At 43.1% G+C, this 27,962-nt stretch overlaps 1 protein-coding gene across 1 annotated transcript in view; it reads left to right on the forward strand.

The window, feature by feature from the left end:
- The window catches only part of SULF1 (sulfatase 1), a 159,044-nt gene that overhangs the window by 112,553 nt on the left and 18,529 nt on the right, over positions 1-27,962 (forward strand). The window contains exons 9-18 of the mRNA XM_081111003.1: positions 4,163-4,313; positions 5,424-5,599; positions 7,225-7,353; positions 7,625-7,681; positions 8,433-8,562; positions 20,263-20,479; positions 23,009-23,261; positions 24,194-24,290; positions 24,700-24,794; positions 25,130-25,195. Coding sequence (XP_080967129.1) covers positions 4,163-4,313; positions 5,424-5,599; positions 7,225-7,353; positions 7,625-7,681; positions 8,433-8,562; positions 20,263-20,479; positions 23,009-23,261; positions 24,194-24,290; positions 24,700-24,794; positions 25,130-25,195 — 1,371 coding nt within the window. The remainder of the gene's footprint in view (positions 1-4,162; positions 4,314-5,423; positions 5,600-7,224; positions 7,354-7,624; positions 7,682-8,432; positions 8,563-20,262; positions 20,480-23,008; positions 23,262-24,193; positions 24,291-24,699; positions 24,795-25,129; positions 25,196-27,962) is intronic.

Consider the following 27,962-nt stretch of genomic DNA (forward strand, 5'->3'; position numbering starts at 1 on the left):
TTGGTTCTTTGTCCTCTCAATTTTAAAGCCAATAGCCAGCGTTGCCTACCTTCTCGCTGAGGCATCCAGGGTGCCGTGCAGGGCCAGACGCTATTCTGTATTTGCAACGAGAGTAGATGCTCAGCATCTGGTGGGAGGGATCTGAATGGGAAGCAGGAGCTGCTCATGTTTTAAATCAGGATGAAGGCAGAGGATTTCAGGACTTACTTTGCCATAGAAAGAAATGTTTGTACCCGTTCTCCTTTTGATGACTGGGATTTCGAGGTGCTTCTTGGGGGCTGTGGCCATTTGTGACGTTGTGGAAGGAGCATCTGCCCCAGCACGTTCTTATGTCCACCTCACTTTCCGGTTTGTAAAATGGGACTGAGATGCCCTGCCTGCCCCTCAGGGTTGCCACAACCATCAAATGAGCTAGACAATGAGCTCTTTCCCAGGCACCTGTAAGTGTGGCCCTGATGTGGTCCCAGGATTTGTTCTTCCAGTCACTGAAATCCCTTTAACCCTCACAAGAACTCTTTGAAGTTGTTATACCTATTATATAGGTGAGGAAACAGAGGCTTTGAGGAAAAAACGTTGCCCACGATCACACACTAATAAGTAACTGAGCAGGGATGAGAATTCGGGTCTGATTTCAAAGCATTCTGGAACAACTGAATAAGTGGTTTTCCACTTTTCCTTAAAACAATTCCCTGCTTCTTTCCCTGGCTTTTGTTCCAGCTGACCGCTCCAGTGGGTTTGAATAATTGTAAGTCAATTCTTAGCTAGGGAAGCAGTCCTTAATTATCGGGAGGTGGGGGGGTGGGGGGGTGCGGGACAGAAGGCTGCATCTTCCAGGAATTTGGGAGACCCCAGCAGGAGGCAACCACAGGCCTTTGGCAAAAGATCACTTTTCAACAACATTGTCAATTTCAGTGACCCCTGACCTTCCACCTGCAGGTCCCTGAACAGCTGCTGTGTTGTGGGAAGCAGTGGCAGCCTGTCTTCTTTTAAAAGGCAAATGCATACCCCCCCCCCCGCCGCCCCCTGCTGAGATCCCACCTGGGATTTCAGCCCCAGAGCTGGGGGTCATCTCCCACATCCAGAAATGAAGCAAAAAAAAAAAAAAAAAAAAAAAGGCAGGGAGTACAGCTTTGACAACTGACCTGAACTCTCCCTTTTAATATAAGCCAGGTTTAACATATGTCATTCTGTAAATCCGGGAGTCCAATTTGAGGCTTGTAATTTGCTGCTCCTCCAAGGGAGGTGGAGCCTTGCCAAGCACATCAAGGTAACCGGGGGAAGATATAATTTGCCCGCTGTGAGCCCGCCTTGCAGTTCCCTATTGTAATTTTTATTTGTGTTGAGGTTTTGCGGTTTTTAAAGAGTCAAGTAGATTTATTTTAAAATTAAGGCGGACCAACATCAAAGGCAGGCAGAGGAGGATGTTTCGGTATTATGGGGAAACCCCGTGTAATCTCCTAGAGCCGTGTTCTTTCTCAGGGTACGTATCAGTAAATGGTTAGGGGCCTTTCACAGCCAGCTTGCTGACCTCAACCTACCCCCACAGGCGAAAATCCCTTTCCGATGGGATTTTGAAGCCCCCTCTCTCCTCCTCAGCCACTTAATCTAATCCTGTTTGTAACTCGGCATGCTGCGTGAAGAATAAGAAACTCCAAGCTGGTGTCCTTTCCTACCGTACAGGCTCCTGAGATACCGGTCCGATTGGGCCAGTGGTTCCCTTTCAGATACTAGGTATCCTTTCAGGCCAAAAAACGGACCATTTGGATCATGAGTCTTTTACTTGGTAAAAGAGAAGAAAGTTTATGTTGAAAGTTTCTCTTAAAAAGAATAGCAGGTGACACCTGAAGCGCTTGTGGGGTTTTTTGTTTGTTTATTTTTTTGCTTGTTTGTTTGTTTTCATACTACGGGATTTTTTTGCACCCACTTAGTTATATAAAATATATTTGTTTATTGGCTCATGTAGGAAACGCATGTGCTTTCTGTTCTAGGCACTTTAAGTGATAGAGATAGGTAGATAAATAGGTAGATGGGGTGTAGATTTGTAGATACAGGCACACAGACAGATCAAGTTGTTCCTCAAAAAAGCTTTTTAAGAGAGGTGCTATTATCCCCATTTACAGGTGAGCAGATTGAGCCACACCAGCTTCTCGCACTCTACAAATGTGTCTCTTTAAAAGGGAGATGAGCCCTAGCTGGTTTGGCTCAATGGGTAGAGCATTGGTCTGCATACTGAAGGGTCCCAGGTTGGATTCCTTTCAAGGGCACATGCCCGGGTTGCAGGCTTGATCCCCAGTAGGGGGCGTGCAGGAGGCAGCTGATCAATGATTCTCTCTCATCGTTGGTGTTTCTATCTCTCTCTCCCTTCCTCTCTGAAATCAATTATATATATATTTAAAACAGAGGGAGATGAGCATAAGCTGTACAATGTCTTCTGTGCTCTGTGTTGTACTGGCTTTGAAGTTGTTGCACTTCTGATGTTAACCAGTATCCTTGCAGATCATCAGGCTCATATTTTGTTCCGAGAAGACCAGTGGTGCCAAAACAGATGTTCTGCAAAACCCCTGGCAGAAGAAAATGTACACTAACAGGTGGCATTTGTAGGGCTCAGTGTGCATGGAAATGCCCAGGGCACAACCATGGACTCACAGTGACTGATGGTTTCCTGGTCTTGTATAGTATGAGTAATGCCACGGCGACACCTTCAGTCATTATGACCCACAATCTTTCACTGACAGGATACTCCCAGAACAGACAGAGGTGGGAAGCAAATTTTTCAGTCAACATAGGCTGTTGCTTGTTCTGTGAGACTTACTATTTGTTAAGTTGTGGGTCGTATGAAAAGCAACCTTGGAGGTAGGACGTGGCCCTCACTTCACTTTTCTTTCATTTTGTGAGAGGAAGTGGGCTTTGGCATTGAATCCTGGTTCTTCAGCTGCTAACTTGGTTAATCTGAAGAAATCATTTCACTTTGCTAAGGCTTCGTTTTCTCAGCTGTAAAATGGGAATGATAAACCTCATTAAGGAGCTAGTGTACATAAAACAGCACAATACTGGATGCATACCAAGTTTTAATATTAAACTGCTTCTCCATGCTTAATAAAACCTAAGGAGAAGGTTCAAGTACATTACAGTGTGGTGGAGAGGTCAAATATACACAAATAATAGTGTGAGGATTGCTGTAGCATAGATATGTTCTTTGGGAAGGTGCGGTGAGCGTCTCCTGGTTGAAGGAGTTGGGTAAACTTCAAAGAGAAGGTGACTTATTTTGTGGGTTTGCAGTGGAAAGTACTAGTATGGGATACCACTGGGAATCTCTGCAATAGATTAAATATAGGCTGGAACTAACCTGCCCTGTAGTTAACAAAAATTATACCTTGCATTGCTATTGATTTGTCTATAAAATGAACAGTTTTATTGGTATTTATTGGTAAGCATGTATATTGCAAAATAGGCTTGGTTATAATTCCAGTAAATCCAATTATGTTAAGGGTAGCTATATACAGAAGGTTAGGAATGAGAAAAACTCATAGAGGCTAGACATACAAGGGTGGGTAAAAGTAGGTTAACAATTGTGTATATGTGAAACACAGCTTATTCTTGTATTATTGTTTATTAATTATTATATTATTTCCAGACAAACAGCTGTAAGCCCACTTTTGCCCACCCCATATAATTAATAAGCTATAAAACACCCTAGTAAATTCAAGAGGAAAAAATGTGTTGAAATTATGATTCATCATTCCACATATTTGTAACCATATTTAATAGCCTAATTAGCAATAAAATTTTACGAGTTAACATCACCATGGGAACATTACATTCCCTTCTACATTACCAAGTTTTATCTGTAGATTTGTAATGTTACCATAATCATCTAGATGTGTTTCTACAGTGAACCCAAATGAACTTGTACTAATTAGATTTTTAGCTGCCAGTCTTGCTTTTATAAAGTTGAATCCATATACTTTCAGAGGATGTGTGCTATTTGGGGGTGGTGAATTCTTCAGATCTTCCTAAATTCACAAAGACTCATGGGAGAGAAAAATAATGTAGCAGAGTCTCAATTATCTTTCCTAAATGATAATTTCACAATCTTTAACTTGAGATATTTCTCTAAGAGGCTAAAAAATATATACTAAGACTCCTTTCTGGATATTTTCAGAACTCCTAGTTATAACTATGCACCAAATATGGATAAACACTGGATTATGCAGTACACGGGACCCATGCTGCCCATCCACATGGAATTTACAAACGTTCTACATCGCAAAAGGCTTCAGACTTTGATGTCAGTGGATGACTCTGTGGAAAGGGTAAGCATATGAACTTGCCTGACTTACAGGTTTTTGTCCAACTTCCCATTCTTGTCCGACCTGTTTTGTTATTTTTGTTTGCGTGGGTTTTTTTTTCAGGAGAAGTGAAAGAGAAAACTTGTCAGCCCTCCCTTATCTTATGCTCCCTTCTATTACCTTTCTAGGCTTGGTTCTTATGGAGCCAATAGCAAAGAGGACATAAAAAGCAAATCATTATAAATTCAGGGCTACACCCACAAATACCTTCAGGAATTAAGCAAATAATGTAAATGACTAAAGCAGGTCCAGCAGAACACAATAGGGAGTGGTGAGGATTCTGATCAACTTGAAATTAAGCTCCATCTAAAAAGCAAGGAGCAACTACTCAGCTCCAACTAATTTTGGCATGTAGAGTGTGGATCCAGAAACACAAAAATTGTATTTGAAATTCCATTGATTTTAAAACAACGTAAGCCAAGCAAGACCTGCCTACAGGCTAAATCTAGCTGGATCAGGCTCAGAAACAGCCTGTTTTTAACCCTTGATGAATAGTTGTAAGAGTGATGATATTAACATTTACTTTAACAATTAATTTTTCAAAGTAAAACCTATAAGTTTGGTGGTGGAGGCTGCTTTGTGTGCTTTTTTCCTTGCAAATAGGTGAACAAAAACGTTTACGGAGCATGAGCCAGATTAAAAAATGTTACTTTTCAACTGTATTATTGGACTTTTCTCCTCCAAGATTATAAGCAGCAAGAACATGTAGTTAACATTTGCCTTTGTCGGTCCTACTAAAGCAGTGGTTCTCAACCTTCTGGCCCTTTAAATACAGCTCCTCATGTTGTGACCCAACCATAAAATTATTTTCGTTGCTACTTCATAACTGTAGTGTTGCTACTGTTGTGAATCGTAATGTAAATACCTGATATGCAGGATGGTCTTAGGCGACCCTTGTGAAAGGGTCGTTCGACCGCCAAAGGGGTCGCGACCCACAGGTTGAGAACCGCTGTACTAAAGCACCACTTAGCCTTTTAAAAATAATGGGGAAAAGACCGGGGGGAATCATTGCCATGCTGTTGCTGCCTTAGGCCATCACAACTGCTCCTGACTTGTCGCTGGGCTGTGTTGCAGCTGTATAACATGCTGGTGGAAACCGGGGAGCTGGAGAACACCTACATCATCTACACGGCCGACCACGGGTACCACATCGGGCAGTTCGGACTGGTCAAGGGGAAGTCCATGCCATATGACTTTGATATCCGAGTGCCTTTCTTTATTCGTGGGCCAAGTGTAGAACCCGGATCAATGTACGTATTCCTCTGCGTGCGACGTTCAGCTGTCGTAGCTCATGTGCATCTGAGATAATTCGATTACTAATCTCAGTGTCTGGTTTCCTTTCATCCAAACAAAAAAGATTGCATGTAGGTTGGTAATTTAGAGGACGAAATCCTACACCTCCCTTGCCTCGCCACATGTTAATTTAACGAATGTATACAATTTAAAGAGGAAAAATAACTGGGCCGATGATTAATTCTCTGAAATTGACCAGAATCCATGTCACGTGGGCCTGTGTACACAGATATATGATACGATCATTAGAAACATCATCCTTACTTTGTTTGAGTCAGAGATACACTATTTTAACGCATGCCATCCATTTTCTTAGTTTTTTGTTTGTTTTCTTAAATTAATACTAAAGAACTTTTTAAAATTAAATATTTTAAAGCATGATTAAAAACAAAGAAGAAGAAGCCTAAAGGACTGGCGTTCCATTCCTGTCACCTTAGACAAGCCCCTGTATCTCTCTTTTCTCACCATAACAGGGGTTCATGTGCCCTGCCAAACACAACAGAATGTTTTCTATAAAATGAGAACGTGTGCATGAAACAATTAGGGGAAGTGGAAGAAAAGAATGCAAGTAGAATTCAAAAGCTGCAAGGGTCCTTACAGAGCATCGAGCCTAGACGCCCGATTTAACGAAGAAACTCACAGAGCAACAGTGCCTCCCTCTCAGAGTCCCGGGTCCCGGAAGTAGTGGCACCGGAGCCCAGACCCAGATATCTGACTCTCCCGGGAGAAGGTGATGGCAGAAAGAGGGGTTTCTAGGGAAAACATTATTATTCTCTTCAGACCATTAGAAATTGTGGAATCTAGAATTAGAAGGCTTTACGTTTGACAGTCTAGGTGATGTGGATTGGATTCATCTGTAAAAACCTTCTGTCTTTCCTTTGAATTCGATTTTATTTATTTATTTTTTATTACTTTATTGGGGTGACATTGGTTAATTAAGATTATATACCTTTCAAGTGTAGATTCCAATAATACATGATCTGTATATTGCATTCGCTGCAATATAGAAATCGATTTTAAAGCCCTGGTTTAACAGAGAAGTTACAGGCTGTCGGGTTTTAAATATATATATTTATATTTTTAATTGATTTCAGAGAGGAAGGGAGAGGGAGAGAGAGATAGAAACATCAGTGATGAGACAGAATCATTGATTGGCTGCTTCCTGCTGGGGATCGAGCCCACAACCCAGACACCTGCCCTGACCGGGAATGGAACTGTGACCTTCTGGTTCATAGGTCTACCCTCCACCTCTGAGCCACGCCGGCTGGACCAGGCTATCAGGTTTTAAAAGAAAGTAGACACCCTTACAAAAACCATTATCAGGCCTCGATTTGTGTGCCAGTGTGGCCAGAGCTCAGGGATCTGGTCATCTCTCCAGCAACCCCTGAGACAGTCAATTAATCTTTCTCCATGCTGTCGCTGCTGACCACTCAGCTGTGGCCAAATGCAGCTCCCCTCCCTCGGAGGCCAGGTGAAGGGGGGAGGCACGGCAGGCCAATGAGTCACGGTGTGGAGAAAGCAGCCCCACGTGCCACCCTCCACTGCCGTTGGCTCTGCGGCGTAACCACCTGTGCCGTTGCAGAGTCCCGCAGATCGTCCTAAACATTGACCTGGCCCCTACGATCCTGGACATCGCTGGACTCGACCCACCTCCCGATGTGGACGGCAAGTCTGTCCTCAAACTTCTGGACCTGGAAAAACCAGGAAACAGGTGTGTCAATTTTCTTTCCCACAGCCAGGCCCAAGCACACTGGCTCCCAGAGCCAGCCAGCAGCTGAAGGAGGTAGAAGCCAAATAGCTTTCTCTCTCCACGTGGATCACGCCCCGCTGAGAATTTCCCGGTTGTTTGTATGTAGCATGTGATGAAGACGCAGCCATGGTCTGCGGGAAGTGAGAGGTGTTCCTTTAAACAAACTGTTAGCACAGACCCGTTTGGAAAGACGTCCAGCTGCCAACTATAAATATTATTATTTTGCTTGCAGGTTTCGAACAAACAAGAAGGCCAAAATTTGGCGTGATACATTCCTCGTGGAAAGAGGGTAATTACTGGTTGCTCGGGTGCTTCTGGGAACCAGTCCTAGTGGGAAGCGCTCCCTGCTGGGTACTCCCCCCACCCCTTATTTTGGGTTTAAGCGTACAGATTTCATAAGTCTAGTAACAAAATTGGATGGTCTGCTAGTCATTCTTCGCTGGCCAGCAGAATAATGATTGTCACATCAGAATTGTAAAGAATAAATTCTCATTAGCCGTTACATGGCTGTGGATTTTACTGTTGTTTTCTCAGCCTTAGTTCCTAATCGGACCAGTCAATGGACTTTCTTAACCTTCCTTCCCAAGTTTTATCTGGCACCTTTCTGCTTCTTTTCCTGATGTGGCATTCTTAGTTTTAAATACGTAAACATTGGAGATTGTGATTATTTCCATAGTTGCTTCTGGATTTCCCCTTTAGATTTATAATGCTCAGTGTCTTTGTTTTTCTCCATACACACATGGAGAGAAAGCATTTCTATAATTGTTTTTCAACAAAAAGAATTTTGAGTTTCTGAAGCTAAAATATAGGTCCAAAGCTTTGAGGAGAAATCAATACCTGACCTCTCATCTTCATAGTACCCAGCTCATCACGAGGGACCCATCAAATGTTGAACACCTGCCGTCAGAGCCTTAACATCTATTTCTTGCTATTTGAGGAATGTGGAGTCATGTGACAGGGAAGAAAAAGAGGACAGGCAGGTGGTAGGGAAGGTAACTCAAATCACTTCTTACTTAGAAGCTTTTCCATTTCTGTCAAAGGAAATTTCTACGTAAGAAAGAAGAATCCAACAAGAATATCCAACAGTCAAATCACTTGCCCAAATACGAGAGGGTCAAAGAACTGTGCCAGCAGGCCAGGTACCAGACAGCTTGTGAACAGCCGGGACAGGTGAGTACACAGCTTTCTTCACCACCATGCATATGCTTCTCTATTTCTGATTTAAAGTATTTTTAACATATAATGTGCATTTAGATATAAATCAATTTTTCCTAACAGTCATGGATTGCTCACAGTTACACCTCTCTCCTGACTGAGAATTGTCTACCTCGTCCAAGCTGGGCCGCCTCATCACTGCTTGGGCTTCCTTCAGTTACAGGAGATGGTGCTCTCAGAGAGAGTTCTAGATATCCACCTACTTAGCCAAAACCCGTTCAGATTACCAGATACACGAGAATGGTAGCCCCGTTAGAAAGATCAGAGACTCATTCCATCTGAGGATAAGGCACCCTCCCTGGACCTCTTCTTAACTGGTCATCAAGAGAGGTTTGAAAAGCCACTTAGTCAAGTTCATGGGCAGATGCTGAGCCCCAAGAGACATGATGGAATCTTCCTACCCTGGACTAAAGTCAGACATCATCTAACTCAGAGAGGAGGTGAAACTCTATGACCAAGGTTGGGGAGTGACAAGGGAAACCATATTCTGTTTGTTTATTGTTTCTCACTCTGCTCACAAAATTTCCAACCTCAAATATTTCATTAGAATGAATCTTCATTAATAAAAATATTAGTATAGATTTCAGGGCTACCTATAACACCATCTGTTATCAATAAGAACTAAAGAAATGCAGGGTGATTAATTAACACAGACCTGTTTTTAAGGAAAGTGAAAACATATAAACACAAACTATTTTAAGCACTTGTGATTGAAATCTCTACTAGCTCAGAGAAATGCTATGTCGCAATGAGAGGAACTGAATTTCTGCCTACTTAGACCAAAGTCGTTGCATCTTAGACCAAAATCAGAGGAAAGAGAAAAATAACATTTATTGAGCATTTTCTTATGTGAGGCACTGTCCACGGGGTTTTCTCTGCATTAGCTCACTTTAATCCTCACATCTGCCGAGTGAGGTAGGCATTATCATCGCCATTTTACCAATGGGCAGCTGGTGAGTGGCAGAGGGGGAATCCAAATGAGTTGTCTGATTCAAAACCTCAGGCCACTTGCTGCCTTCTAGGGTAAGTTACATCCAGTAGGCGAAGAGAAGTTCAAATCTTCTAAGCCTCTTATTAAAAAACTTACCTGACCTCTAGCTATCCCCACAATTAGCCAACACCTGTTCAAGGTATCAGACGCATGAAATGAAGATCCTAGTTATTATTAAAATGGCCTGGTTTGTTGCACTCTTTTTAGATGGCATCCAACTTCTTGAAGAGACAATAAACAACTTGATCCTCCCACTTCTCTGCATTTCCTCATGCCTTTTGTACACAGGGATCCCTTTGAAACAGAGCAGGGCGAGGTGGAGCGCTGTTGAAGGAAGGGGTAACACCAGGCCTTCCCGGTATTCTAGTAAGTCTTAATTTTCAAGTGTTTAGTGGAGAAGCTTAGGCCTATTCATTATATTTTAATTTGAACTCTTCTAATCCTTCTTATGGAAGCTCTAAGCATTATTGTGACTAAAACCTCAGAATTGTTTCGTAGCTCCAGCATGATTTCCATGCGCCAGCCTCCATGGCCTAATTTACTTCTGTTCCGTAGCTGGAAGTGTTTGGTGTGAAATATCTCTCTTGCAAATGGGTGATCTTGTGACTATTTTAGGCCTGTACGCGACTGGCGTGATTACCATTTTGCACTGCCTACCTTTCAGTACATAATTTTGTAAACCTCTCTATAGAGTTTGTGCTGAAATTTGAATATATGTTCTAAAGGGCAAGTGGAGCATAAAATTTATTATGTTACTTTGGCCCAGATTCTTCACACATGTGCTCAACTTCACTTCGCTCTTTCATATTTTTCTCGACTTGTTTTGCCCCTATGAAATGCTTCACTATCTGGCTCCCTGGAATTTTCCTCTGCTGCTGTATTTCTGTGTTAAGCAGCTGAATTTTGATTCTATCACATGAATATATGAGGACTTCAGCAGTGATCTCTTTTAAAGAGCCCGAAGTCATGGGCTAAGGAATTCGACTTTGCCCCTGAAGGTGATTTCTTTAAGAGTCTGAGAACTTCAAAAAAGTTGAGCCTCCTCAAGGCGACTATTGAACCTGTCGGGCAAACCTGACATAGCTTAGTTGTGTTCTACGGAATCATGGTATTTTGCCCTTTTTGCTCTATCTGGCTACTTTGAAGATTATCTTTTTAGTTACAATATCACTGACTTTTAAAAAAGGAAGAATAAGGTTCAAAATAATGAGATTATGTTGTTCAGGATCAAGGCGACAGTTGGCTAGAACTAACTAGCTTGGAATCTGTCCTCTTGACATTGACCCTCCATGGGGTACAGAGGAAAAACCAGCACGATCAGCCCATTCCCTTCCCCACCCCTCAAGGTCTCCTAAGGGTTCTGTGGGAGGACCAATGTGGATGCATGAAGTCAAATACATTTTTAAGAGATGAATTGAAGTCACAGGTTTGGGTTAGAATATTGGCATCCACTACTTTTTAGTGGTGCGTTCTTGGACCAGACGCTTAATTTCTCCTGAGTCTCAGGATTTCTATCTCTAAAATGAAGAAAATCAATCTCAATCTTACGAGGATAAAGTGATATCATATATGCATAGGCTGGGTGAACTGTAAGGCAGTGTGCGAATGTCGGTGGTGGTGTCATGCCAGGCTGTCTTACCTGTTGTCTTCATTCCTAGAAAGCCAGCAGGGAATGGAAATGGGCTGGAATCCCAGACATTTGGCATCCCTTCTGGCATCTCTTCTCCACTATGGGAACAGAACAATCAGCAGGGATTAGATAGGATAGCGTGGTCGTGTGTGTGTGTGTGTGTGTGTGTGTGTGTGTGTGTGTGTGTGTGTTACTTCTGTGTTCCTGAATTAATATGAGGCTGAGTGTGAATTCCCAGCACCCTCTCAGCTGGAATTACACCCCTAGCACATCTATGTACAAAGATACTACACGCATCGAGTCTCTCTCTCTCTCTCTCTCTCTCTCTCTCTCTCTCTCTCTCTCTCGTGCAAATATCATCTGTCTGAAAAGACTTTGGTTCAGCAGAGAACATGGACCTGTGATACTCAATTCTGGCTGCACATCAAAATCACCTGGGGAGCTTTTGAAAATATTGATGCACAGCCTCACCCCAGACCAATCAGATTACAACGTTCAGAGGGGAGGACAAAGCAACAGTATTTTTCAATCAGGTTAAGAACCACAGGCCCTGAATAAGAGAATGCCAGAGGTGGCAGGGGAGTAGAAATCTTCTAGTTGGATGATATCATTTTCTTAAGAAGGAAATTTAGAGCCAGAGGACTTAAGCTACAAACCCAAAGTCAGAACCTGTACCTGTTCATTGCATGTTTGATCATTTCTTCCCCACAACATGCAAAAACATAAGAGAGTAGATGTTTCCTTGGAAATTCTAAATGGCATTTGCCTGGCTGCAGGCATGGGTATAGGACCCATGCCCAGTACCCGAGACAGTGGTCTCAACCATGACCACACGTTGGAAATGCTGCTATTCAAGTCCTGCTCCGGACAAATTAAATCAGAACCTCTGGGGGTGGGACCAGGCATCCGGGGTGGTTGTTTCTGGTTTTGTTTTTGTTTTTCAAGCTCCTGCATGATTCCTATGAGCAGCTAAGGTTGAGAATCATTCATGTGGGGTCAGCATAGTTTTCCTTTTTTTTTAAATAGGAGTTACATAAAAAGCAGTTCCCTACGCATCCAATTCTGGAGGACATCTTACACATGTTCCGTCACTAAAGAGGAAAAATTGCTTTGTTTTTATACAGCAAATGCCATGTCCCCTTGTGGGGTTGTCGAGTGCCAGCATCTTTGCAGTGTAGTTCGCTTTTATACCTTTGTATCCATACAGAACCAAAGATCGGTAAGATTCTAAGAGGATCCCAGCATCAAGCAAAGGAAATAAGAAGGTAGCTTGTTGAGTGTAAACTGGTTTAGTTCCAGGATTTCTGGTCTCATCTAAAACTCATCCCTCAGACCTTCTGTGATCAGCTGCAGAGCAAAGATAAAGAGACATTTACCAGCAAGATCTGGCTAGCTTGTTCGTTTGCCAGAAATTGGCGGCCTGTTGCCAGGAACTCCCTGAGTGCCGGTTACAATCACAGCGAGGCTTCCAGACATTTCCTGGGTTCTCCTGATCCCAGAGCGTCCGGTCAGAAGGACTGAGTCCCAGTGCTATTCTCTGGCTGCACTCTTGTCTGCACCCAGAGTTCAGACAAGTCCCATGTGGACAGCTCAGCCTCTAACCCCTGCCTCCTCCCCTCCTCACCCTGCACTGAGCAGCTGTGCATCTGCTTAGAATCTACGTTTTGGCTTCTGTGCATTTTTCAGAATACAAACTGCAGGGTTAAACATCAAACCATATTAGTCAGAGACAAATGTAAGGACAGACACTAAACTCTATCCTGCAGCCCCACCCTATTTGATTTCTGCTGCAGTATCTTATCTCCCAGGACTCCCCCTAGCATAGCCCAGTTTGTCAGGTTTTCCCCCTTCCTATCACTTAACTGTAACTTTCTCATCTGCGTGTAAGTGGTCACCTCTACCTTCCAAATGCCAGCCCCTTGACTGAGACCCACCTGACGCCTCACACTCTGTCCCTAACCTTTCTCCTTTGTGGTTGGTGTCCTGGTCAAGGTGCCTTAGAATTGCATCTTAGCTTCACCACTTTCTTGGTATGTGACACAAGCAAGCTACTTAATCTAACTTTGCCTCAGTTTCTTTATCTGTAAAATGGGCGTAATAATACCACCTGTCTCAGAGCACTGCTACAAAGGTTAGGCCTGTTAAATATACTAAGTACCTGGCAACACAGCAAGCACTCGGCCAATGCTGCCTATCAATTACGGGCCAAGATCAATTCACCGATTTTACTTTTCCCTGAATTGCAAGGACCATAATTCTTCCAACAGTCCAACACTGACTTTTACAAATGTTTATCCAGATTAAAACATAGAGGAGGAAACGCTCTCTATCTCCTGCTTCTCCTTCCTTTCCGCTTTTCCTCCCCCTATCCCTGTCCCCTCACCTCAGAGAAACAGGAGAAAAATCGCCTTGTCACGAGTAACTCTATTGCATGTTGTGGGGAAAAATTTGATAGTGGCCTGTGCTAAGCATCAGTTTGAACACAAGGATTATATTGTCTTCTTATGTTCCCCAGTGTTGAGATAAAAGTTCTAAAATGCATGTCCACCTGCAGGTGGCTGCTTTCCATGCTGTCTGTACTGGCCTGAGAGATAATCAGGTTGCCAGAAAATTGCTGTATGGTTGTGACATTTCAGAAACATGATTTTACCTGCATTATGGCCAAATTCACAGAATAGGACTTATAACAATGGAGAAATAATGTGTGTGTGTGCGCGCGTGTGAGCAATATTCAGCTTTCATTGCAGTGTACCTCAGAAAAACTTATAGCCAAATTTTTATTTCTTACTCATGAAAATGGGCATGAGGTGGTATAAATAAGAATATAGATCAGTCTTAAGCAAGCTGAGGAATACATGCAATTCAAAATGATTACCAGTGTTCACTCAGGAAAGAAAAATAATCAGAGTTCAACCATCACCTAATATTTTAAATTTACACCTGAAAGTATTCTGTAACATAGATATTATGTCCACTCAAAGTATGACGAGACTGAAACTCAGGGAAGTAACTTGATCAAAGTCACACAGCTGGAAAGGTGACAAGTATCAGTTCAAACTGAGATCCATGTGGTCTAAAGCCCTAGTCTCCCCACTAAATAATAATTACTATGTTATACACAGTTTACACCCAAGAGACACTAGCTTACCCAGGGATTGGGTAACCATTTTTCATTGATTTTTTAGAGATATAGGAAGGGAGAAAGGGAAAAATTTTGTCCCATTTATTAATTCATGCATTCATTGGTTGATTCTGTATATGCCCTAACTGGGGATTGAACCCACAACCTTATCATATTGGGACGATGCTCTAACCAACTGAGCTATCCAGCCAGGGCCTGGATAACCATCTTTAAGGGCCAATTAATTATAATGGTACTTCTCTGTATTCATATAGGCCAATGATGGCAAACCTATGACACCTCTGACACGCGACCTCATTTTTTTGGTTGATTTTCCTTTGTTAAGTGGCATTTAAATATATAAAATAAATATCAAAAATATAAATCTTTGTTTTACTATGGTTGCAAATATCAAAAAATGTCTATATGTGACACTGCACCAGAGTTAAGTTAGGGTTTTTCAAAATGCTGACACGCCGAGCTCAAAAGGTTCGCCATCACTGATATAGGCCATCTTTTCCTCGTATCTCCAAAAACACTCAACAATTTATTCTCATGACATATCCTTGAGGCCAGGGGGAGCAAGATGTGGAATCTGGAAGAACAAAGAAATTCTGCAATTTGCTCAAGGCCATAAAGTAGCAGCTAAAGAAAATTAAAATTGAGGTGTTCAGATCCCTAACCTAATACTTATCTCCATTAAAAATGGCTACCTCTTATCAAGTTTACATTGGGTCACATTCTTTGAGTAATAAACAGTGTAACTGTGTGCGTGTGTGACGGCGATGAGAATAATAGCAGCTCCTGTGTTGAGTACCCACCCTGTGCTGAGTTCTGCTTCTAGGTCATGGCTAATGCTCGTGGCCCTGCAAAAGCTTAGACTGTCTAGCTGACTTGCTCAAGGCCACAGAGCAATGTGATAAAACTGGTATTCTAACCCAGTCTTTTCTAGCTTGAAAGTCCAGATTTTTTCCACTAAGCCACATCCATATGGTTGTAAAATGCCATCCCCAAGTCCTAGGCAGAATATAGATCATGGTCACTACTACAATGGATGCTATTCCTACTCCAGTAAGTGAATTATGACAGCATAGTGGGTTGTTGTGAAGATTAAGTGAATAAACTTGCATAACATGCCCTGGACCAGTACCTGGCATCAAGTGAAGAGTTCACAGCTACAGATAATGGTGGTGCTGCTGGTGGTATTAAAGGGAATTATTTGAAAGGCATTTGACATATTTCTCATTAGGTTTGATTCCACCAAGCAGCTGCACACAGGAATCCGTATAGCCAGCCTTCTCTTCTTCCTCAGGTGTTATTTACCTACAGGTATATGTAACCAATCAAAAATGCTAAGACATAATTACTAACCGCAGTGATTCCTTCCCAAGTTGAGTGTAGTTGGAAAGGCTAAAATAAAGTAGTAATAATGTAAGACATTGTTTAAATTGTTTAATCTAGCCCCTTACCCACAGAAGGGTTGCAGACATATGAATGCGTGCTAAGTGGCCAAGCTGGAGAGGCAGGAGGAGAGTTCGGGCAATGTCGTCCCACGGAGCAGGAAAAGAATTTGCAGACGGAGTGAGTGGTCAGGGAGGCTGGAGACGAGCGGATTTGGAAATGAACTGATTTACTGATAAACTTCAAGGGCGTAGATAACAGTGAGACCCTGTGACATCTAAATTTCTACAAGGGCACCGTTTAACAAAGGCCTTTTCTGAGGCTATCTCGCAGTCCCATTAGCCTCACTTGAGTTCCTGCCTCCATCTGATTTCTGAAACTTCTGCAATGCAAAATCGGCTCATTATTTTCACCATTTGAATGGCATGCGGCGTGAGTTTCAGAGCAATTCTTTTAAAAAAATCTTTCTTCGCCTCCCTCGATAAACGCACTAAGTAAGATGACCGCTTTAGCTGCAGCTATTTCAAGGTTTTATTGCTCAGCCATAAAAATTGTCATGATATCGAACACTGAAATGACTGTGGCAAATGTGTGGCAATTACATTTCATTACAATTCCTAATAAGCTTGCCACTAAGAAGATTTTCAAAGCCTTTAGCTCAAGCATGTCAAACTCAAAAGGCTAACATGAGCCAAATAAATGAGGCATGGGGCCCTCGAGCCACGAGTTTGACATGCTTGCTTTAGCTAATTATCTAATGAGGCCTAAGATTTTTTCAAAGGGTACATGGTATGAAAAGTAATTGGCATATTTGCCCAAGGCCCTTGTTTTATACAAGAATGTGGGTGGGTATTTGTGTGTATGTGATGTATGTGGGTATATGTGGGTATGCATGTTTATACGTATACATGCATGTATGTATGTATGTTTGATTTTGCATATACCTTATCAATGCCAAGGACAGTGCCAGACCTCAGGTGTGTTTAAATTCAGCTCTTCAGGGAGGGAACAGCTGTTTCTTTCATCTCTATCCCATAGGAAGTTAGCAGGAATTTGGCTAACGGAAAATGCAGGTTGTATTCCAAAAAGGCTAAGTCACTAAAGATTCTGCCTACGCTTTTGTGTTCTACAGGCATCTACTTGTACTCTCAGCTCTTCCAGGACAAAAAAAAAAAAAAAAAAGGCAGAGGTTTTTTTTTAATGTATCGTGATTATTTAAAAGGAAGGTCTTCACCATACTTGTGTGTTTTAAAATTAGTATTTGTACTAAAGTTGATATAAATTGGAACCACAAAAAACATAAGGCCATCATTTTTCAAGAATTAAGTCAGCCATGCCCTGACAGCGTGGCTTATTGAGCGTCCACCTATGAACCAGGAGGTCATGGTTTGATTCCCGGTTGGGACACATGCCTGGGTTGTGGGTTCAATCCCCAAGTGTTGGGGCATACAAGAGGAAGCCAATCAATGATTCTCTCTCATCAATGATGTTTCTATTTGTCTCTCCCTCTCACGTCCTCTCTGAAATCAATAAAAATATATTTTAAAAAATCAAGTTAGCCACATTTTTCTGTCTGATAGAAAGGAGAGCACTTGGTAAGCTCCTGCTTGGCTTGGCTTGTGAGTCCCCTGACCACTTCTTTTGCTTCTATAGACATTAAGCAGTCAACTCTCAGGTTTTAAACTGAGGTAGAGATTACCCAGGTGGATGGATACGTTTTAAACCATTTGGATTTAAGACAGATATAGACAGGCATTCAAGCACCATTGATTCCCAAACTTTATGGAGCTATAAAAAGTTAGCGTCTATCTTTATGACATTTTTCACCAGCAAGAATTCTACGTGGCATGTAATTATTTTTTAAAGATATTTTTCATTGACTTTTAGAGAGAGAGAAAGGGAGAGGAGGGGAGAGAGAGAAATAGAGAGAAGCATCAATGTGAGAGGGAAACAGAGATGAGCGAAACAGATCAGCTGCCTCCCCTAAACCCCCTTCCAAGGATGGAGGCTGAAACCAGGCATGTGCCCTGACCAGGAATCAAACCAGCAATCCCTCGATGCAGGGGATGACATCCAACCAACTGAGCCACACCAGCCAGGGCCTAACTACTTCTTAATGGAGTTGTATCTGAGTTTCCGAGAATGTTTCATGGCACCTCCTCAAGCTAACTGGGCGTATCTGGGAGCGCTGCAAAGCCAGGCCTGGACAACACCGGTCTCCACCTGAGACGGCAGAACTGTGGAAGGGCACACGCAGTTTTCAGCCAAGAGCGGGGGAAGACTCAGTTCTGTCACTCATCAACTAACTGGAGAGAGAGTGAGAACGGGTCACTCTTAGTTTTGCCAGCAGAGATGAGCTGGCAGCGTTCACCTGTTCAACTGGCGTCACTCTCTCTACATTTCTAGACATATTTCTAACACCCACACCCAAGAATACGTACACCCCTCTCAAATACTCATGCATCTGAGCTACTTACACCAAAAGAGATCCCTTCTGCCCTCCTCCTGGGAACCAGATGCTGTGAATCTAAAGGCCAAGGACTCATTAAAATCACCAGGGAAGTTTTGAGCATCCCACTGTAGAGCCAAGTGTGAGATCCACTCACCCGACATAACTCAGTGTGCCTAGTCAAACTGACTTCACATTTGGGGGTTTTTGTCTGTTTGTTTTCAGTTAGATCATCTCTCTTTAGTTCATCTGTAGACTCTTCTTGCTGACGTAGCCTTTTCATGGCTTTGTAGAACAGGTGGTGAGTTGCCTTGTCTTTTGAGCTCCTGCCTCTCAGAATGGAGATATTGAACGTCCCAGGCTTTCTGTCCAAGCCACAGAGGAAGGTGGTGACCTGATGTGGCCTGAACGATGTGGCTTGAAGCAATCAAATTCAGTAGCACCATGGAGTGTATGGGGGCTCAGGCAAAAATCACAGAGCCAGTCCTCTGTAGCTGGGATTTGGGAACAATATCGTAGAAACGCAAAGGCAGCTGAGATAGTTCACCCCTCACTGAAGGCAGATGACTCCAGGAAGAGAAAACAAACCGTTCCGGCTTGTGAATGGCTCATACCATTTTATACACGGGTGAGTGTCATGTGTCTGCCGGCCAAGCCAGGTGGGGCCCTTCCCAAACTTTACCTGCCTTAGGCCACGCTGAAGTCGAAAAGTTACCCCAAGTACGGTACAGGTACAAGGGGCCACATGAGATATTTTATGGGGTGCATGAAAGACATCTTTTCTTTAATGATTTTGCATTTGTTTTCATATATGTGTGAAAATAACTACCTGGCACAACAAACACATCATTTTACAATTCTCATGGCTTTGGCGGCAGTTTAGAAATGTGTCCATTTAAAGAAAAGTCCGGGTACAATTACACACAGGTGATACTCGTATATGGAAGAGGAAGAAGACAGAAGTTTGATAACACTACCAGATAGCGTTTTGTAACAACAACCGTGGTCAGCTTAAAATGAAAGCCAGTATTCTTTCTGCTTCCCCAATTAACATTTTAGGGAGGGAGGAGGGGGGAAATAAAAATTAAGAGGAAGGTAATTAGGTCTTTCAGATATGGAAGGTCCTATGAAATGACTCTCAGGGGAAGCACTATTATTTCCGCCAGATTGATTCTCAAGAAACCGGGGGTTGGGGGACACTGAGACCCACCCCTGTGTCACATTTCTCCAAAATTAAACCGGCAGCATCTGCAGCAGTTCTTTCTTTCTTTTGAAAGCTGCCGGGTAGATTTTTCTTAAGTTTTCTTTAATTACAGTTTGCATTCAATATTATCTTGTATTAGTTTCAGGTGTACAGCATAGTGGTTATACAGTCATATACCCCAATATTCCCAGTACCCACCCGGCGCCGGACATACTGGTAGTCGTTACAATGTTATTGACTATATTTCCTATGCACCAGTCTTGCCCAAAAGCTCAACCTAGAAAACCCAGCGCCTGCTCCCCCGGCGTCTCTTGGGTAGGTGGCCGATGTCTCTTTAAGAGCAGTTCGCTCTGCTCTGCCAGGTGTGCGGCATCTGGGGCCGGATAAATAAGAAAGGCGGGCCCCAGGGAGCCCCACGCTCTCTGCGCTGCGTGAAAGTTGGCTCGCCCCCGGGGTGGACTCCGGTTCAGCTCATCTCTGTCTTCCTCGTGTGCCACTCTTCTCCGGCTCCCGTTGGGAATTCAGGGGCAGAGGACAAAGCAGCCACGTTTGTTTTTCCAGAGAAGGAGAGAGGGGCCTGGGGAAAGCAGCCCTGGCAGCTGTGCCCTGTGCCTGCTGGATGGAGGGCTTTCCCCGCGTTTCCTTCCAGGCTCTGTTTAGTCTGGCTGGTAAGGGTTTATGTGTCCAGGTTTGGCTCCGGTGTCACCGAGGTAGCGCTGATTGCCAGTGATTTGGTTGTCATCTGCCTTTGCTGCAGCGAGCGAGGCCTGGGAGCCACCTAGCGGCTCGCCACGGGGGCGGCCCGCGCGGCTGCACCCCGAAGCGCGTGCGTCCTGAAAAACACCTGTGGCTTTTGCAGAAGTGGCAGTGCATCGAGGACACGTCGGGCAAGCTCCGGATTCACAAGTGCAAAGGCGCCGGGGACCTGCTCGCCGCCCGGCAGAGCACGCGCAACCTCTACCCTCGCGGCTTCCACGACAAGGACAAGGAGTGCCATTGCGGGGAGGCCGCCTACCGCGCCGGCCGGAGCCAGAGGAAGGGCCAGCGGCAGTTCCTGAGGAGCCAGGGCGCGCCAAGTAAGCCCCGGGCCGGACAGCCGCTGCGCTGACACTCCAGAGAGCAAAGGCCGCTCTGGCTACATTTTCCGTATTGACAATGCATAGTTCTAGGGCCCAGAGCCAATAATCGTTCTGCTTAAAACGCGAAAGCTAAGATAATTTGAGTTTTTGCTGTGTAAACACTCACTTAAGCATAGAATGCACATGTATTCAGTAACAGCAGCAGACACAACACACAGGCCAGCACACGATCAAGGGGCCGAGGGTGTGTATGTAGTTCAGGTAAGTTTTATTTTTACCTTAATGCTAATGTCCTGATGTTTTCTGCCTTAAGTTGCTTTTTAAAAAAAAAAAAAAAAAAGAAGCCGAAACCAGTTTGGCTCAGTGGATAGAGCGTCGGCTGCGGACTGAAAGGTCCCAGGTTCGATTCTGGTCAAGGGCATGTACCTGGGTTGCGGGCACATCCCCAGTGGGAGGTGTGCAGGAGGCAGCTGATCGATGTTTCTCTCTCATCGATGTTTCTAACTCTCTATCCCTCTCCCTTCCTCTCTGTAAAAACTCAATAAAATATATTTAGAAAGTAAAGAAAAATCCAAAGTTTCAGTGCTTGAGCCTTTAACAGGAGAAGCATGAAGCATAAATACTATTTTTAAAGGCATATCTGTTTTAGGACAATATTTTTTTTTAAATATATTTTATTGATTTTTTACAGAGAGGAAGGGAGAGGGATAGAGAGTTAGAAACATCGATCAGCTGCCTCCTGCACACCCCCTGACCGGAATCAAACCTGGGACCTTTCAGTCCACAGGCCGACGCTCTGTCCACTGAGCCAAACCGGTTAGGGCAATATTTCTTTTTTTAATTCTACTTTTTGACTGGCAGAGTCAACCTAGTTGAAGTGTGAAAATCATTGCCTAGTATTTTATTTATGAAAAGTCTTATCAGGTAACTATGAGATGGTCTTTGCTAGTATATAGAAATGAAAACTCGGTCGCCTACCTTCCATAAAAGAATGGGAGTCTAGTGCCATCTAGTGGTGTAATATGAACAGTGACTCGTTTCTGTGGTCATTCCTTTCTATATTGGTTTGGAAATAACCAAGATATGTAGAAATTCAATTCTGTGTCTGAAATTAGGAAATCAAATCATTTAGTAGAACCGTGGAAGCCCTTAAAGCTGGATTTTATATCCTCGGTTCCACAGGTGGACTTTAGGGGACCAGGAGCCCCCTAATATCCAAAATTTTAAGTATATTCTATCTGTACATGCAAATTTTTCAGGATGCTCATAACTTCCAACAAATTCTCAAAGGAGTTCATAACCCAGAAGTCTAAGAACCATTAATATGGGATATTTTCTTTCCTCCCTGAGAGAAAATGATAGGCTTAATAATTTCTATGAAGATATCAAATGTAAAACCCACAGGGATAAGGACCCCTGAGACGCTCCCTTAAATGAAACTGATTATCACGTTCAGCTGAGAAGTAGAGGCAGCTTTTTCTCTCCCAGGAAGTTGGATGTGGCTCCCAAGCATTGGTTTTTTCAATACTGAGCACAAACTAAGGAAGTCTGGGGCACTCTTTTCAAGCTGCGTGGAATCTTGGGTATTTGAAAGCAGGGGGTGTTTCTTCATCTGGAAACTGCCCTCAGAGCAGGATTCTACAGAGAGATGGTCCTGATTCCGCAGCCAATAGGCTCCCCTCTTTCCTGTTCTAGGAAGGGGAGGCTATGTGAGCAAGCCCCTCACAGACAAAGCGCATCTGGTAAGCAGGGACCAACGTTTGCACATGAAAGCTCTTCCCCAGCACACTGAGCCTCGACAGTGGTCTACCATGACCAGAGGACAGGCTGGCCTCCCCTGGCATGACCCGCCATCTGACAGGTATTAAGAGTCAGTTGGCTGATGAAAGCATGTGCCAAACTTAATTTTTCTTAGAGTAATCCTCCGTTATTTGTGTCAATAGCAGGAGTCTAGAGCATTTGCCTTTTTGCAAAAGCATCTCAATGGAGTAGGAAGACTCTTTTGGTTTTTAGAATCTGCATTACTTAGAATCTGAACCGACTGGCTGTATCACCTTGCAAAATGTGCATAACATTCAAAGCTCCAGTTCTCTCGTCCATAAAATAAGGACACCAAATTCATCAGCCTGTTTGGATAATCTGATATTTTTTAATGTAAAGATTTATCATAATACCTGTCTTTTAAGATTAGAGGTGAATAATACATAGCAAAAGCTCAAAAAATGAGTTGTCATTATTAATACCATCATGGGGGCTATAGTTTTATTCACACTGCCTTCGCAGTTTATGTTGAAAACTCACTGTAGAAGTTCACAGCCTGCCCTTAGTGGGAAGGGTCTTGGCAATCACTCAGACCTACCCCCTCAGTGGTGAGGAAGGGCCCGAGGCCAGAGAAGCATGGTGGCCATCACACCCCTCTGTGCACTGGATGCCCCTTTTCAAAATGCTCATCGAGCCACGTGGTCATTTTCTTCTCTCTTACGGTACATCTGGACACCGTGTTAATGTATCTTCCCTTATTTCCAGAGTACAAGCCCAGGTTTGTCCACACTCGGCAGACACGGTCCTTGTCCGTGGAATTTGAAGGCGAAGTATATGACATAAACCTGGAAGAAGAGGAACTGCAAGTGCTGCAGCCAAGAAGCATTGCCAAGCGTCATGACGAAGGCCACAAGGGGCCAGGAGGTCGCCAAAACGCCAACGGTGGCAACGGGGACGCCATGCTGGCCACCAGTGGCAATGCTGTGGGCCTGCCCACCACCGTCCGAGTGACCCACAAGTAGGAAGGCTTCATGTGTTCAAAGGGTTGAGTTCAAAGTCATCCCCGCCTACTACCACCATTTGGTCCCTGTAAGAAGAGTAATGTCATTCAGCAAGATGATGTCCAGGGACCTTCCACATAACAGTGGGGGTTAAGGAAGCAACAAGCAGCCCAAACAATAGTAGACGTGGGGGTGTGCTTTGGGTTCCGTTTCACATTGAGGCTGGTCAGCTGGGAATTGAGCCAGAGTGATTCTGTCACATCTTGACTTAGCAGGCGTGGAGCGCTGCGTTCAGCAGCTACCTTTATGGGCATCTAGAAAACGGTGGGAAACCGTCACCCAGACTGGTTAGGGGCTCCTCATGCTGGTGGTCACTGTAGTCAGAGTAGATGCAGTCATGGCCTCAGAAATGAGGCACAGATCAAGGGAGAACTATGGGTCCTGCAGAAGCTCCCAGAGAGATGGCGTGGGCTGGGAATGGACGTGAGACACAGAAACACCTCACCTGTCCGGATCCTGAAGGGCAAGGCCTTGGGAGTAGCTGAGACTGGGGAGGGGGTGGGGGGAGGAGGGAAGGAATGGCTGCACATTGGAATCACCTGGGAATCTTTTTAAAATCCTGATTTCTGGGCCTCATCCTCGGGAAATTCTGTTTCTTTGTTACTAATGTTGTGGCCCCACCCCATAACAAAGAAACAGAATTTCCGGAGGATGAGGCCCAGAAATCAGGATTTTAAATAGATTCCCAGGTGATTCTAACGTGCAGCCAAGGTTGAGAACCACTGCTCTACCCACACCCACTTATCCTGCTCCATGGCTCAGCTGCAAACTATAGCTTGTTCCCAAATTAAGGGTTTCGAGGACAATTAAGTTCCCTTTGCTATTTCTAATGCTTTTCTTAATCTTAGAATATAAACCTATTTCTAATGCTGCTTGTTTGTTTTGGCAGGTGCTTTATTCTTCCAAACGATACCATCCATTGTGAGCGAGAACTCTATCAGTCAGCCAGAGCGTGGAAGGACCACAAGGCATACATTGACAAAGAGGTGAGCCGTGGCCGCGAGATTGGAAGCCCTACTGGGGGGACATACTGTGTCTGCCCTTCATCTGTTTATAATTACGTGGAAGATAGAATAGCACGGTGTTTCTCATTCTCCAGTGAGATAGAGAGAGTCCTGACCAAAAAACAGAGTGTGAGGAAAGAATGGGAACCGACTCAATGACCTTCTGAAGTTTCTATGAGAAAAGAATTCTGTTCTAAAAGAGACTTCTGTTCATGTTTACGATAAGACATCCATTGGACTATAGAGGGAAATAGATTCTATGCCCAGTTTGCCCCCAAATTATCATCTCAGATGAATGGTTATGATTGTGGAACACAGAAATAAGATGAGAAGGAAGGTAGTTAGCACAGAAAATCCTGCAAATGTAATTGTTGAATTGCCTGTTTCCCAGATTGAAGCTTTGCAGGATAAAATTAAGAATTTAAGAGAAGTGAGAGGGCACTTGAAGAGGAGGAAGCCCGAGGAGTGTGTCTGCAGTAAACAGAGGTGAGTGTGGGCCCCTCCCGTGGTCTCCTTTCCAAACTCATTTTTCCACAGGCCTGTTTAGCATTAGGCATTAGGCCTGCTTCTCTCTTTTACCAACAGAAAGCTTAATAGAATGAATTGTCACATATTAGTAATGACCTAAAATATCTTGGTCGAATTAAATGTCATAAACCTAAGTAGATAGTTAAGGGGGGAAAAAAAAACATTTAAAAGTCCCATTAAGCTAAGATAGTTACAACAAAGTAACTGCCTTCTATTTGCTTTCTTGTTATAAAATAAGCTGTTTGATAAATGCATGCTGATGAAGACTCACTTTCTCATCTTCTTGCCTGTAGCTACTACAATAAAGAAAAAGGTGTAAAAAAGCAAGAGAAATTAAAGAGCCATCTCCACCCATTCAAGTAAGTGACTCTGTTTCCTTCATTTGTGGGAGTGAAGGACTGTCCACTAGGCTCTTCTGAAAGGCTGCAGCGACTCCTGTGAGCCTGTGTGGAAAAAAGTAGATGCAACGGGGAAGGCATGTAGCTCCAGACGGTGAAAGCAAGCCCACACCTTGCCAAGCGCGTGGCGATGCCATGGCCCCCTCGAGGGGCAGCCGAGCAGAGTGCCTCCCTGATTCTGTGTGGGCTCTTGCCGATGCTTGCGTGGTACCTGGATTTCACTCCGTGCAGGCTCAGCTTTCTGTGCACGGTGCCTGGGAGATGGCCTCTCTGGATTAGCTCAGTGTGTTCTAGAGAGCAGCCAGCCATCGTGGGGAATTCTGAAAGTTGGAAGAAATACACATATTTTTTAAATAATAAGTAAAATTTGCCAGGGAAGGGCATTTAGTATTTAATAAGATAATAAAAAGACAACAATTCTACCCAAGCCTATATTGTCGAATTGGTCGGAGAGTTTTAGAAACCTTCTAATGCAAGCCATCTAACCCAACCATTGACTTCATGGCTGCCGGCTACTGAGCCACCAGGGAGTGAAGCCATTTGTCCAGAGAGGGAGCTAGCAGACTCTGCTGCTCAACAAGGAAGAAAGTGCTGATGTTGTTGAGGGAGAATTCCGAGAGAGCTCTCACAATGAACTTGTCCTATTGCTGATTGGAGGGCCTCTGTGGAAGATAAGTGGTCTGTTATTGCATGTCTATTATGGTGTGCCTAAATACTTGTGAAAGGTTTATAGCAATAATCCTATTTTTAACTAAGAAGTTGCTTTCTGGTCATTGAAAATATCCTCCCCCCTCTTTTTTTTTTTTTTTTAAATTATGAGCTTTGTTTTGTTTCCTTAAGTTTTCTTTTTTAAATCTTGATTGTTGAAAGTATTACATATGCCCCCCTTTTCCCCCATTGACCTCTCCCAGCCCTCCCTCAGCCCCCACCCCAAGCCTTCACCACCCTATTGTCTGTGTCCATGGGTTATGCATGTATGCATTCAAGTTCATTGGTTGATCTCTTTCCACCCCCCTCCCCGCCTTCCCTCTAAGGTTTGACAGTCTGGTCAATGCTTCCATGTCTCTCGATCTATTTTTGTTCATCGGTTTATGTTGTTCATTAGATTCCACATATGAGATCATGTGATACTTATTTTTCTCTGACTGGCTTATTTCACTTAGCATAATGTTCTCCAGGTTCATCCATGCTGTTGCAATGGTAAGAGTTTTCTTTTTTATAGCTGCACAGTATTCCACTGTGTAAATGTACCACAGTTTTTTTAATCCACTCATTTGCTGATGGGCACTTAGGCTGTTTCCAAATCTTAGCTATGGTAAATTGTGCTTCTATGAACATAAGGGTGCATATATTCTTTCTGATTGGTGTTTCTGATTTCTTAGGATATATTCCTATAAGTGGGATTACTGGGTCAAATAGGAGTTCCATTTTTTATTTTTTGAGGAAACTCCATACTGTTTTCCACAGAGACTGCACCAGTCTGCATTCCCATTAGGGTTTCCTTTTCTCCATATCCTCGCCAACACTTGTTTGTTGATTTGTTGATGGTAGCCATTCTGACAGGTGTGAGATGGTATCTCATTGTTTTAATTTGCATCTCCCAGGTGATTAGTGACTTTGAGTATTTTTTCATATACCTCTTGGACTTCTATATGTCCACTTTGGAGAAGTGTCTAGTAGGGTCCTTTGCCCATTTTTAATTGGATTATCTTCCTTTTGTTAAGTTGTATGAGTTCCCTATAAATTTTGGAGATTAACCCCTTATTGGATATATCATTGGCAAATAAGTTCTCCCATGCAGTGGGTCCTCTTGTTATTTTGTTGGTTTCTTTTTCTGTGCAGAAGCTTTTTATTTTGATGTAGTCCCATTTGTTTATTTTCTCAGTTTCCTTTGCCCTAGGAGATGTGTTGGTAAACATATTGCTACCAGAGATGTCTGAGATTTTGCTGCTTATGGTTTCTTCTAGGATTTTTATGGTTTCACGTCTTACATTTAAGTCTTTTATCCATTTTGAGTTTATTTTTTTGTATGGTGTAAGTTGGTGGTCTAGTTTCATTTTTTTGCATGTATCTGTCCAATTTTCCCAACAGCATTTATTGAAGAGACTGTCTTTACTCCATTGTATGCTCTTATCTCCTTTTTCAAATATTAATTGAGCATAATGGCTTGGGTCAATTTCTGGGTTTTCTGTTTTGTTCCATTGATCTATATGCCTGTTCTTGCACCAGTACCAGGCTATTTTGAGTACAGTGGCTTTATAGTATAACTTGACATCTAGTATTGTGATCCCTCCAACTCTCAAGATTGCTTCAGCTATTCGGAGTCTTTTTGGATTCCATCTAAATTTTTGGAGAGTTTGTTCTAGGTCTGTGAAATATGCTGTTGGTATTTTAATAGGGATTGTGTTGAATCTGTAGATTGTTTTGGGTAGTATGAACATTTTAATGATGTTAATTCTACCAATCCATGAACACTGTATATCCTACCACTTGTTTATATCTTCTTCTATCGCTTTTTTAAATGTCCTATAGTTTTCCAAGTACAAGTCTTTTACCTCCTTGGTTAAATTTATCCCTAAGTATCTAAATTTTTTTGTTGCAATGGTAAATGGGATTTTTTTTTTCAAGTTTCTCTTTCTGAGAGTTCATTATTGGTGTATAAAAATGCCATAGATTTCTTGGTGTTAGTTTTATAATTCTGCTACATTGCTGAATTCATTTATAAAAT

This window comes from Myotis nattereri (assembly GCF_964212035.1).
Source record: "Myotis nattereri genome assembly, chromosome: 17".
NCBI lineage: Eukaryota > Metazoa > Chordata > Mammalia > Chiroptera > Vespertilionidae > Myotis > Myotis nattereri.